This window comes from Ciconia boyciana, chromosome 3, assembly GCF_034638445.1.
Source record: "Ciconia boyciana chromosome 3, ASM3463844v1, whole genome shotgun sequence".
Classification (NCBI taxonomy): Eukaryota; Metazoa; Chordata; class Aves; order Ciconiiformes; family Ciconiidae; genus Ciconia; species Ciconia boyciana.
Window position 1 is genome coordinate 47,848,853 of NC_132936.1, and position 13,668 is coordinate 47,862,520.

The 13,668-nt window shown below is 33.5% G+C and overlaps 1 protein-coding gene across 1 annotated transcript in view; it reads left to right on the forward strand.

The window, feature by feature from the left end:
- GRIK2 (glutamate ionotropic receptor kainate type subunit 2) overlaps positions 1–13,668 on the forward strand; it is a 446,579-nt gene that overhangs the window by 170,777 nt on the left and 262,134 nt on the right. Inside the window, exons 5-7 of the mRNA XM_072857870.1 lie at positions 5,622–5,803; positions 9,534–9,587; positions 12,742–12,915. Coding sequence (XP_072713971.1) covers positions 5,622–5,803; positions 9,534–9,587; positions 12,742–12,915 — 410 coding nt within the window. The remainder of the gene's footprint in view (positions 1–5,621; positions 5,804–9,533; positions 9,588–12,741; positions 12,916–13,668) is intronic.

Consider the following 13,668-nt stretch of genomic DNA (forward strand, 5'->3'; position numbering starts at 1 on the left):
CGGATGGCCTGGTGGACTACCGAAGTGAGTAATTTAGTAGACTGGAACATGTTTTGTGCCCTGCATAATTCATCTGAACTTAATAAATGCTGGTGGCTGGAAACACAATGAAAAATATATGTTAAAATCCTAAAAAATGGAAGTATGTGTTAACTGTAACTATAACTAAAATTAAATATTCTGATAGATGTAGAAGCTGTCAGCAACAATACACATTAAAAGCTTAAGATTGCTTTTTTATTTCACGATGAGGACAGGAGAAAAACCTTAGGTTTGAAATATCTGGAATTTGTTTATTTCTCAGATTTGCTTTATCTTTAAAATATGTTTTGAAGAAGCTCATTAGTTACTGTTTATGTGTCCTGACAGTTATTGAAGGCATAAATATTTCTTCATTTGCCTGCATGCATACCTGTACTGCTCTAGCACTGAGGTCCAGTCAGTGCACTACAAAGGTGTGTATTCACAGGTTTTTTTCCCCTCATTCTCACACTCAGGTTCCTCTGGTAGCTTCTACAGCTTTTGTACTCCCTTCACAGTGTCGTACTTTGTTTATTGCTCATCGCAGATGAGATACCTCTCAGATACAGAGGTAACCTATCAAGCAGACACTATACTTATCATAGTATTCTCCCTGACAGTTTTTAATTGCTCTGGTATTAGTTCCTACATCTGTAAGTCTTCTATTTCAAATTTTGGTGGGATTTTTTCTTTCTCTGGGGTAGTCCAATCATGACAAGATTTATGAAGAGGAGGACTTTGTTTTTTTAATTCTTGAACAGCCCACTTAGGCTCTTGAGGAAAGCATGAAGTGATGCGCACTTTACTCGCCTTCTTGGGTAATGCTCTGAAACAGAACAAAGCTTGGAAGAAAGTTTTTGAATTGTTGGCTCTCACCCCCTGCAGTTTTTGTCAGCCATACAGTAGATGTTTAAATCATAAGAGTATTGTAAGACATCTACAAGCTCCTATAGGCCACAAAACACTTCTCGCCATTCTGTAACAAACCTTCGACCTAGAGTAAAAGAACAAAACTGTATTGCATGGGTGCAAGAAATGGAGATAGATCAAGGGACCTGTCAATTTATAATGTCCTACATTTGTTTACTAAAATTTTGGAACTTACAGACTTGCTACAGAGAAAAGCAGCCTCCCTTTTTCCCTTCCTTCCATCCCACCTTAACATTCCTCACACTCTTAACTAAGTCTCCAAAGGTGTAACAAAGGTGATTGGTGTAACACCTGAGAATATGAGTAAAATATACGAATTAGGCACTTTGCCCTTCTAAATAAACAATGTTTTGAAAGAACAAACAGTTTGCAGTCAGGAAAGAACAATCAGATTTCCTTTTAACCCTTGATATATTAAAAATACTGAGTATGGTACTTGTACATAAAACTTGAACTTCATGAATCACTTTAATGTCTTATACAATCAAATTAATTTCACAATTGCTTCCACAAACATAATAAGATTTGTTCTGGAGTGGTTCTGATTCCAAAGTTTGCACAGTAGAGTAAAGCTACTTTTGTCTCTTGCTATTCTTGAAAATTGGTTCAGTATGGAAATATGAGAACAGGGACTAAAACCCAGGTGTTTCCTTTCTCAGATGACTGTCATAACCATCATACTAACAAGTCTCTATTTGTTTCCTACTGAGCAACTCCAGCTGCAAATTTGGATAACAGTGCACGTAAGAATAGTCTATAATACTTTATTCATTCCTCACCTCCTGAATAAAATAAAATTTGATTCCTCTGGAAAAACAAAAAGGCCAAATATATTTGAGATTACAAAAATCCTGAGGGAAAAGTCATCATGCTATTATCCAAAAACAACTGTGTGGTTGAGACGTGGTTCTGATTTTCCTCATTTTGAGTAAATGCATATTTTGTAATCATTGCCTCAATTTAAGACTCAAACAGCAGTGCAGTTTTGAATCTCCTAATCTTCAATCTCTTTTAGCATATTTTCACCAGTAATGTTTATTTTTTAAATAGCTTTCCCTTTTTCTGTACATCTCATGGATGTGATTTTTTGAGCAAATTGTGGACTTCTCATCTTTGGCAGTTTACTTAATGCTCTCCCATTGGGAGATCGATACTTGTTTTGTGAAACTGATTATAATCTCTTTCCAACCACGTATCTGTGATACAAGAGTTTCACGTTGTCTTAATCTCCTGTACTCACAGTGGTTTCTAGTTGTGATGATCTGCTGCAAGGAATGACTGAAGGTTCATGGCAAATGTTCACTGTGACATAGAACTTTTTCCACAAAATATTACTTGGAAGTTAAAATACAGCTCATCCCAGAAGTCCCAATTAACATCTGAATACATAGGGGTACAAGGTCCTGAAGATGTCTGGACATTCAGATTCTTGTCCCCTGCCCCAAATCTGCCATTTTTTCCCCTGTCTTCTTGCTCTTAAATGTGATGTAAGTAGTTCAGATAGATGCATGCTTCTAGTTCACATACTGACAGCACATACATCAGCTTTGGATACTGTTGTCTGTTATATAGCAACATATTTTGCAGCACTATCTGTTTTGAACTAACGTGGCTATTTAGAAAGACTGTCTTTCTGTCTGTCTTCTCAGTCATATTTGACTAGCGAGCATCAAAAGCCAGGATTTCTTTTTTTCTGGCAGAGTGTGTCATACTACCTGTCCCATATTGCCACTTGTGTGATTTGTCGTTCTTAAGTGGAAGTGCATGGATATCAGAGCAAGTGAGCAACTGGCAGGACTTTGCCTTTGAGAAAGGCTCTGCTTTGAAATGTGGTCCTTCCCTCAGCCTGAAATAATCTAAATTTTTTGACCACAAGGGCATACATTCTAGTTGCTTTATTTTTCTTAGTCTTAAGGAAATGGGAAAGACTTGAGGACAATCCTAAGTGTTTTTGTTGACATGTTACTGTCAGTTATTTTTGATAAGGTGGTTAATGGCTATGGGGTATGCTATGTGGTTCATGTCAAAGCTTTACTTTCATGTAATCATCCCAAATCATCTGAGAATGGTATTAATATGCAGTAGATGTATAACCTTTTAAGTTAGAAAAGACACCTCTTCTATATAGCTTTTAAGTATATTTGTTCAAGATTATTTAGAAATCAAGTGTTAAATCAATTTAAGCTTCCATTAAATACATTAATTCATTTTATGTAAATATCATTATAGCATTTGAGGTAAATACGGTAAATTTTTAAATTTGAATTAGTTTCTAAAATACAGTTTTCACAACCATGTGGACTTACATCTGCTATTTACTCAGAAGTCACGTATACCCTAGCTATCACTTCTCTGTGTCTTAGCAAGCAGGGACCAGGTCTAGTCATGAGAGTAGTTCAGTTTCCGTATCTGTTCTGCCCTCAGCATTTCTACTAAAGATTGCCAGTAAATATAGTGATGTTTCTGTGATTCTTTAATGGTGGCTTTTATTTCCTTTTCAAAGCAGGACAAGCAAAACAAAATGAAGCAAAGAAAGCAGGACAAGTCTAAAATTAGACTTGCTAAATAGAATGTAATAGGAGTCAACATTATTTACAAGCTATTTGCGCTGCACAAAAGTTTCAAATTTTCTTCTTTTAGCAAGCAATGACAAATAATCTGGAACACATGGAATTATTTTTTATCCCCTCTTAAGTTAAAACATTTTACTCTGACCTTAAATTTTGGTATGCTGTTATGTTATGTTCAAAAGACCACTAGCATTTTTCACATTATAATTTGGTATGGAAAATGTCAGCCCACACTGAATTACTGGGTTTAGTTCTTCTTAGTACTTTACCTGTTAATGGAGATCCTACAGAAATGTTTTTAGAAGATGGAAATTGGAGAGATGATTTAGGTGTCTCAGTTTGAACAATATACGCATTATTGAGAATGTTTGTATGTGATAGGGGTATTACTGAGAAACTGTGATGAAATGTGAGATATTGTATCTGTGACATAGACTTGTGAGTGAAGAAAAAATTCCGAAATTGACTAAATAGCAAGGTTGTCCTTCCCCGCTCTGTTTTTAGGCCTAAGAGGTCTACTGGGATCCTCTGCCAGATCTCCACACCTGCAGTCTTAATTTAGGAAGGTTTTATATAGTAAGCTATAATTCTTGCTCCAGCTACTTTCAGCAGAAACTGTTGAGAAAATAATGTGGATCCTTTGCAGGGTCAAAAAGGGGGAATGATGAAATAGAAGAGACTGATTTTATCTTTCAGTTATATTCTCTACTGGTCTGGTTCTGCTGGAAATGATTAGAGATAAGTTTTTTACAATCTAAAAGCTTCATAGCAAAAACTATGTTACTAAAATCTCTCAGCATTATGTTACTAAAAGAACTATGTATGTTGGAAAGAGGCTGTATTAAATCCTCTGTCAGAGGTTATCACAATTTCTTACTGATGCTGTAGTGTGATTCCATGTTACATTAAGAGAACATCGTTTCCTGAAATCAAGACAGCTTTGACATCCAGTAGTAACCAGGAAGAATATTTAGAGATAAAATAAAATACCACTGTTTTTTAATACTAGACAGTGCTGCCTGTGATGATAATGAAATAGTAATTAGTCATCTCCAGTAGTATTTTTGATGTAGTGAAGTGAGCTATTTCAGATTTTAGAAGTACTTCACTTCATTTACACCTGGATCCTGCTGTAACTGAAATCCTAAGCAGAGCTTCCATTTTTTGGCAGTTGGGTGCATTTTATATGTGTGCTGCAAACATAATGATGAACAGTAACCCTTGTGACTGCCACTAAGTGGAGCATGCTCCAATGCAAGAAGGAAGTGAGCATGGCAGAATACATCTTTTTTTTGCTAACACAGAAATAAACTGCTACTTTATGAGACCTGTTTTTACCCTGTTGTTTTAGTACAGTTAAACAACCTAATATTTAATATTAGTCACAGACCAATCAGTGATCTGTAAACCACACCACATACGGTTATGCTGATGTGAACAATAAGATTTTTGGAAAAATGTTACTGCATCTAATTTCATAGTAAAAGTAAAGTAATTCAAAATGGAATTGTGGAGTATTGAAGATGAATGCAATGGCATGAGTCATTTATTCGGCCTCTTTGCTGCTGCATGTATGTGTTTTGTAACCTGTATAATCAAGAAAAAACAAATAATACCCTCATTATTTGAGAATTATGTTGAATTATGTGAGAGTGTTCTACAGTGCTGAAATGATTCACAACTTTGTATGTAAACCTGATAGATTAGTTAAGAGACTGGCTAGTCTTATTACAAACTATTGGTATGGGTTATTGCTTTAATTAAATTAGAATAATTATATACATTCTTTGAAGAGGGATGTCATAGTTGCATGATAATGCTAAAGGAAGATTTGTCTGTCTTAAGGTAATCCTAACTGAGGCTACTTACTGTCTGTTAATATTAAGGAAGAAGAAAGACTTGTTATAAGAAAGTATTGTGAGTGCAAGTACTTTATTTTTCTTTTTCTTTTTAATAAATTTTTTGTGTATCAGTTGCAACATAGCGAGAAAGGAGAAAAATTCAGGAAACTTTGAATGTTTATAGTGAGTTGTTCTGCTAGCAGCTCAGGTTCTTGTTTTGATAATTTTCTTTTCTTTTGACTCCTCTGTTTTCTTTAAGGCCTTATTCGATTACAAGAGCTCATCAAGGCTCCATCACGATACAACCTGAGACTAAAAATCCGTCAATTACCAGCTGACACGAAAGATGCAAAGCCATTGCTAAAGGAGATGAAAAGAGGCAAAGAATTCCATGTAATCTTTGACTGCAGCCATGAAATGGCAGCAGGCATCTTGAAACAGGTAATCCTCATTTTGCTTTAGATGGCCTAATCTTTTTCATTCCTAATAAATAAAAGTAATATCCAGACTTAATGGCATTTAACAAGCAGGGGAATTGTGTGTCAGTTTTACTGAGGGCTAACTGAAAATCAGCCAAGGATTTCGGAGATAATTTTATTGGTGACTAACGGTAGCTGCTTTCATTATGTTTTTTTAAAGAAACAGATTAATTGGTTCATGTACAGGGGAAAAGGTATATCAGTCTTTCAACTATGAAGACTTGGTGCTGTGGAGAATTGATGCTTTAACTGATTGATGCTTGATGTTTTAAATGCTTACTTAGTGTTATTTTATATAACAAAGATTTTTTTTTTAAATTGAAGGCTCTAAATTGTGTACTCTTAATCAGATAGTGATATTTGCGTAGCATGTTACCAACAGACCACATTAATGTGTCCCACTGAGAGGGCAGAACTAACAGGTATCTTTTAGAGCCATATTCTCCTCGCACTACTAATAGAACTGCAAAACACCTGAATACGTTTGGGTAGGTGCTTTGAAAGTGTTTGCTTTGTTGTGTACAAGTAAGATGAGTAGGTGAGATACAACAGAATCCCAAATACTTAACTGGCTTTATATTGCAGAAGGAGATTCCAGTGATGTCTTCCAAGAGAAAGGTGGCAATATAGCAGTATACAAAGGATGTGGCTCAAAAAAGCTTACTGTAACCCTGAAGTATGAATAAAAGACATGCCTTTGTGTGTCTCCTTTAGTTTAATGAGCTAGCTCCAAGTCTAGTAATTCCTTATGCTCAGAGGCCATTTTACGCATAGTTTTTTAATCGAACTATGACTTGCAATAAGAAGGATAGGAAAAATACCTAAAACAAAACAATATTCTACATTTCTAATGCACAGCTTTTAGTGACTTTAATTCATGTTTATATTATGTTTGCTAGCACACTTTATGGTTTAAATTGAAAACAAAATGTATTTAAGATTTGAAAATATGTTTTTCGTTAAAGGTACTTTAGGGGTATTGTGGGTACAATTAAAATTACTAGTAAACATACATGTTTACTATTATTTCTTTGCTTTATTATTCATTGATTAAAAGGCTTTTATTAATTCCTAGTAATTTTAAACCTCTGCTGGTGGTTTTTGCTCTTTGCTAAGCATGAGCCAGCCTAGTTAGTCTAATTGTTTAGCCCAAATCATTAAATGTACATTTAATTATTTTAACATCTTAAAAATGCAGATGGAAAATATGTTGGTGGCAAAACAAAGCTGCAGTGCTAACAATAACTCCATCAAGGTACATTATTTATACTGTACCTAGTAGTTTTTAGGTGAAAGGAAACTTTTCTTTCACAGTATACATTGTGTAAAACACATTACTAGAGGGAAATGGGTACAAAATTAAAAGCAATATATCTTTAATCATGCCCCAGGACCCAAGAGTGAGCGTTCATCCTCTTTAAATCAAATTGTAAACTGTTTTATCAAACTACTCTGCTCATCCTGAAGATTATAGAAGGGAAGATACAGGAACAATTCTTTCATGAATATTTAGATCTTTATACAGTTTCTGTAGACTTTTAGCTTTCCCGTCAGCTCTGATATTGCAATGCTTTAAATATGTCTAAAATGGGTAGTTCTGCAGCTGAATGTGAGCTCTTGCTGTCAAAACTGACACAGTGGATGTTAAGACTGTATTTTTGATTTAGTGATATCATTCTAAATATAGTGTTTACAAGTGTTTGCTGACAAATCATTAAAAAAGATCTTTATATATTAATTTGTGAACTATTAATTAAACAATTTTTTCTGGTAATGGAGGGATGAACTTGGAGAGATGTGACGGGGGTTTCTTCTTGGGAGGATGATTGGAAAGATTAACAATGAAGTTGGTGGAAGAGAAAACAAGTTGGAAATAAAGGAAAAAAAGTACCTTGAGAGGCCAGTGAAATGGCAACTACTGTTTTCTGGCCAAAAATACATAATGAAAAGGAAAAAAAAATCCCATCATTCAGACAAGCATAATTAAATTAAGGCAAATCTCAGTGGTAACTATATCACCAGGCAACCAGGGAAAGCAGACATGATTTTAAAGGTTAGGGATGCACTGGAATAATGAGAGCAGAGAAATGACAATGTTTTGAAGAGGAAAAAGGAGTGGGGTCTTTTGAGAAGTGGGGAAAGTGAGAGAAAGACGACCTGGAAAAGAGACAACACCAGCACATAGCAGAATCGGGAACATGTGTAAGATGTTCTTGTGTAGAGATTCTGTGGAGTATGAAATACCTGATTATAAGCAGTTAAGATATAGGTGACTGCAAATGTGTTATGTATATAGAGGAAGATATCTTGGCTTTATTTAAAAACAACAAAAAAAGTTCTTAAAAAAGCTAACAATGTTTGTAGTTGTACAGTTTCTAATGAAGTTGTAATATTTCTCATGAGATAATAGTTTCCCTATGTTTAAGATAATTTAAATTACTATGGGCACACTATACTGTAGTTCTAAATATTATTGTGGAATTCTAAATACACAGGTATAGGCATCCTTTGGAAAAGTGTCGTTGCAGTTTTTGTCAAAGTCTTGTCTAAAATATTATAAAATCTGATCTGCAGCTGATATTTCAAATTCATTTCAGCTTTTAACTTTTCTTTGGGAAAGAACATATAGACTAGTAATTTCATCATTTTTCAGACAATGTCACAAGTAAAAAGGCTCCCACAGCCTTCAGAACTCTGATAAATTATTTTGTATGCAAATTCTGGTATTATGACGATTGTATAATTGTTGCCTTCAGTGTGTTTAAGGAGGTGTAACTGGTAGCGACTTGGCAAAGAATTCCATTGATAATTCCTGAAAAGGAAGAGAATATTGCTTACTTGTGTACCTTTTTTACAGTGCTAAAATTAGGTAAAAAATCACTGTAGATACTAAAATGATTGAATAAATCATACTAGTCTAAGGCAACTTTTGTGCAGAGCATGAAGATACACGCTTTTCAGGTGAAAATGCCCTTAATGAATAAGAGTGATGAGACATCCATAGTTTATTACTTTAAAATTGTATTTACAAATATTTGTTCTTGTGCTGTTAAGAGAAACATACAAACATTTTAAAACGCACAGTTGATCAAAAACTATTTGTATTACATAGTTAGCAAGACGGATGAAGGTACTTGATAGATATCTGAGTTTATAGAGTAATACTGTGAATATTTGTTCTTCATTTTTACTGTAGTAATATGTATCTCACCATTCAAAACTTGAGTATTTTCTTCCATAGTTGGAAAAATGTACACACATATAATACAAGCTTGGGTCCTTCTTTTAAATGCATAGTATTGTTCATTAAAATAGAAAAAAATATTTCCTATTAGGTTATTCTTTTTAAGGGAAGGGTTCAATAATGAATGAAAATATTGTCGACTCAAATTTTTTGTGGCAACTTAATGCATCCATTAGTATGTAAAACTATAAGCCTCTTTCACATTTACTGCACTAAACAGTCTAATAATATTCTTTCTATCAGAAGATCTGGTTCATAAATTCCTTTAATAGTCAGTAATCTGCTCTAACTGCTAGGAAATGACTTGCTTGACCTAATTTTAGTATAATACCAACCCTATAGTCTGATCCCAGTAGTGTTCTTTTGCAGCTTTTCATTTGCCGTGTAAGTGTGATAAAAATGTATTATGTAACCTCAGAAACATTAATCTTTTGTTTATTTTTTTAAGGCTTTAGCTATGGGAATGATGACAGAATACTATCACTATATCTTTACCACACTGGTAAGTGGCTTATAAAAACATACTGATGACATCTAACAAAGATGTTACTTTCCTTAATTATATTACTTGACAAAGTGAAAAAAGTCTCTCTGGAACGGGGTGTGAGTACAAGATGTTTTCTCTGTTGAGTTTTCTTACTTTCAGTGAAAACTCATCAGGATGGTTTAATTATTGTTCGACAGTGCACCCTGGAAACTGATAGACCTGAAAAAGCAACTGACTCTGTAGCACTGAAGTTTTTAACTTTCAAGCAGGGTTAAGTATATAGTTCAGAATTGATTATTTATATTGTGAATTTTGTCCTTTTTCTCTTTTAGCTATTTGTATGTGAAGATTATGACATTTTAAACTTACTCATATATTCCATATTTTTAATCCAACATTTTACAAGGTAATTCTTCACTGTCATATGATTCCTGAATAATTTGGTGTGAATATTAAGAGCATTTTGTTTAACAGTGGACATGAGCTTTTTAGGCACTTGAATTCTGCAATATTCTTTGGTGTCCATTGTAAAAGTAACTAAGAAGGAATTTGATCATTCTTGGAACCATTAGATTTAACATTTACAATAAATGAACATTTAAAATGTGAATGCTCTTACAAAACTTAACAAACATGTATGTGAAGACCTTTTTTGCTGCTCACCACAGCCTAAGAAACAGTTTAAAAGTTGGTAAAATAGTACTCTAGAAAACTACAGCTGTGCACATTTCTCTGTTTTCTATTGTGTTCAAATTTGCCTATTTAGATTGCAGTTCATTAAGGTTATTAAAACACAAGTAATTTCAAGCATGAGATAGATGTGCCTTGGTAAAACCATGCTTGAAATGACCTATGTTTAACATCACATACATGTTTAAGTCCTTATGGAAATTAATCCTTTGTGGTAGGATGGAAATTTCACCTCAGAATCACAAAACGGAAGTTCATGGAAAGTATTAGCATGGAAATAGCTAGTTGAATAGAAAGCAAAATAATTTGTGAAGTTCATTAGAACTGTAAAAGCAAAATACCCTGCACAAGTACCTGTCTTATTTTAGAAGGGTAAGTTGTTCTATCACTTACGGGTTTAGGATTGCATGCAATAGAATTTCCCTCACTAGTCTATCAAAATGGATTCTAGCTGTTTCAAGGGGTTTTTTATTTTTTAAATTTTCATTTTGCTAATGGTGAAAATTGCTTCTTTGAATGGTATGCTGTCCATTGGCATCTAATTTTTATTCTTAAAGCTATGTTTAAAAATCAGAATTTTCTGTCATTCTTATTTCCTTATTAGAACATTGGCTTTTTTTTAGGAGAGACAAGTATTATGTTGACTTGAAGCTATCAAAGGATAATTTAGTGTGCACAAACGGATGATAGATTTTGACTTTGCAATGTAGCTTTGGAACTTGCATCAGAATTTAGTTGTTTTGATATATTAATTGCTTCTTACCTGACATGGTGAAAATCCTGTCAAATAAATTTTCCAGTCACAGTGTTTACAGCAGTCTTCTGTGTATTTTCCTCTTGATTGATTCAGGGTCTAATGCAGTAGCTCATTAATACTCCGACCTGTGTGTATTTATAATATATGGATAATATTGTTGTGTGTATTTATTATATTACAGTGTAAACATGAATGTGTTTGGATTAAATAATTACATATGAGATTCTGACTTCTCTCACAGTAAAAACTGAGATAATTTTTAAAGGGAAAGATGTAACATAGTTCTAGTTATGTTCAACCTTTCCTTTGCAATAAAATGTTTTATTTCTTTAGAAAGAGGACATGACTTAGGTTATTTGTAAATGAATAACTTAAAAGCATTTTGACACCTGCATATCTTAGGTATTTTATATGGAAAATGGTATCATAATTACTAGCTATAATTAAAAATGGGTAGTGATTGTGATAACTGGTTGATATTTTTGTGGGCTTAGTGAATAATGAATTATATTCTGATTTTCCATAGTACAATATTTAATATTCTTCAGCTCTATCCAGTAAAAAAAATTGATTCAGGCAAGTGTTAGACCTAACACTACCATTTAATGGAAATTTATAATATATTAAACTGCCAGCAAAAATAAATAAAAACCGAGATGAACGACTAAGTATGAATTATGTAGAGAACTTCTATGTCCAATGCAACTAAAATTATGTTATAGGACAGGAAAGTCTTATGTATAACCTTGATTATGTCACTTAAAATGATTTAAAAAAAAACCCAGAAAGTAAACCAAATGAAAGTTCGTTTATAATGCATGTATCTAGGTCTAGTAAGTCATGACTGTTTTCTTCATCAGCTTCATTTCATTTTATTATTTTCCCATGTTCAAATCTTGATCTTAGACCTGAGTTTCCTGAAGTCAAGTACTGGTTCTACATTGTTTCTAAGGGTTCTGTCAAAGATTTGGGATAATTTTGAGTTTACTTGCTTGATCTAAAATTTGATTTTCTTCTTTTTATTAATTTATATTTGTGTCTGTGTGTGTTGGGGGGCTAAACATACACACACATACATACATATGTATTGAAAATGCATTAATTGGCAAAGGTTATTCTTGCAAAGATAAATTCCTAATCAAAGATATGTCCATGTTTGGAAGTATGATTGATAGTTGTGAAAAATGCTTTTCATTAAATTTAAAGCCATGTATATTTCTCCTCTCCCCCCCAGTTTATCATCTAGAGATCAACATGTTCAAGCTTCATAGAGAGTGCAGGTGCAAGGAAACTCTTGTTCTGTTTATTTTATGATTTGAAGTCTGTTCTGGTAAGCCAAAGAAGTAGCGATTAATAATAATATTTTTAGCAATTAATAGTAATATTTACACCTACTCTAGTATTTAAGCCTAACTAGTAGTGGATACAGTTCTGCAACTGGACTTAGAGTTTCCTAAAAGGCTTTTTTTTTTTTTTTAAAAAAAAAAAAAAAAAAGTCAGTTGGAGCTGTTCTGCCTCTGTGAATCAGCTTACTCCCACTATAGGGTCAGCTGAGCTGCTTGCTCACAGACACAGGCCCCCAGATAAACAGAGCATACTTCCCAGCATATATAGCACTGTTACTCCTGCAAATTTCAGTACTCTCATCTGGGGAGATGGTCTAACAATTGAAGTAGGAATTGCAGTGTATTAAAGAATTTATATGATGATCATTTTTTTCAGGACCTGTTTGCCTTGGATGTGGAACCCTATCGGTATAGTGGTGTTAATATGACTGGATTCAGAATTCTAAATACAGAAAATACCCAGGTGTCTTCTATCATTGAAAAGTGGTCTATGGAGCGATTGCAAGCACCTCCTAAGCCTGATTCAGGTTTGCTGGATGGATTTATGACGGTATGAATATCAGTGTTTAGTTTTATTGTCTATGTTTGTGAAGCTAAAAAATCCTTTTAACTTTTTATTTCTGTTGCTAAAACTGTTTAGAGGTATGAGACCAAATATTATTGTAAACATGAGTCAGAGAGTAACTGTGGTTTTTCTGTTAAAATTCCGTAGGCTGAATACATGGCCATATTAACTTTCTTTCAAAATTACACATATTGTATTGCTTTCCAAATGATAATGCCACATTGTAAATGTCCGATTCATCTAGTCCATATTTCCCTACTTTGTTGGAGAAAATATTGTATGGGATCATGTCAAATGCCAACAAAAATCAAGCTAAAACACAATTGTCTCTTTATCTGTGTTTTGTGTCTTATTCACTTAAGTTTCATTCATTAATAATGTGTACTATTTAATTTCTACATAATTATTTTTTTATATATTTTATGAATACTATAAATAACACCTTACTGTCTTCTATTCCTTCACATAGCTAATTAGTCTGGTTGTTTGTGTTGGGGGTGGGTTTTTTTTTTTTTTTCCTTCCATTGCCATTATTCTCTGGCCTCACTTCAGTTCATGAAAATAAGAATTACATTCATGCAAATAAACTTTCATTACCAGGTTTTCAGTGAGTTTCTGCTCATTAGCTGGAATTAATTCTAGAATTATAATGTCAGGAAGGGATTTATTTTAAAACATATCCTGCATTAGGAACTCTTTAGTTTTCAAATTTGTTGAAAGATCTAATTTCCCCTTTGG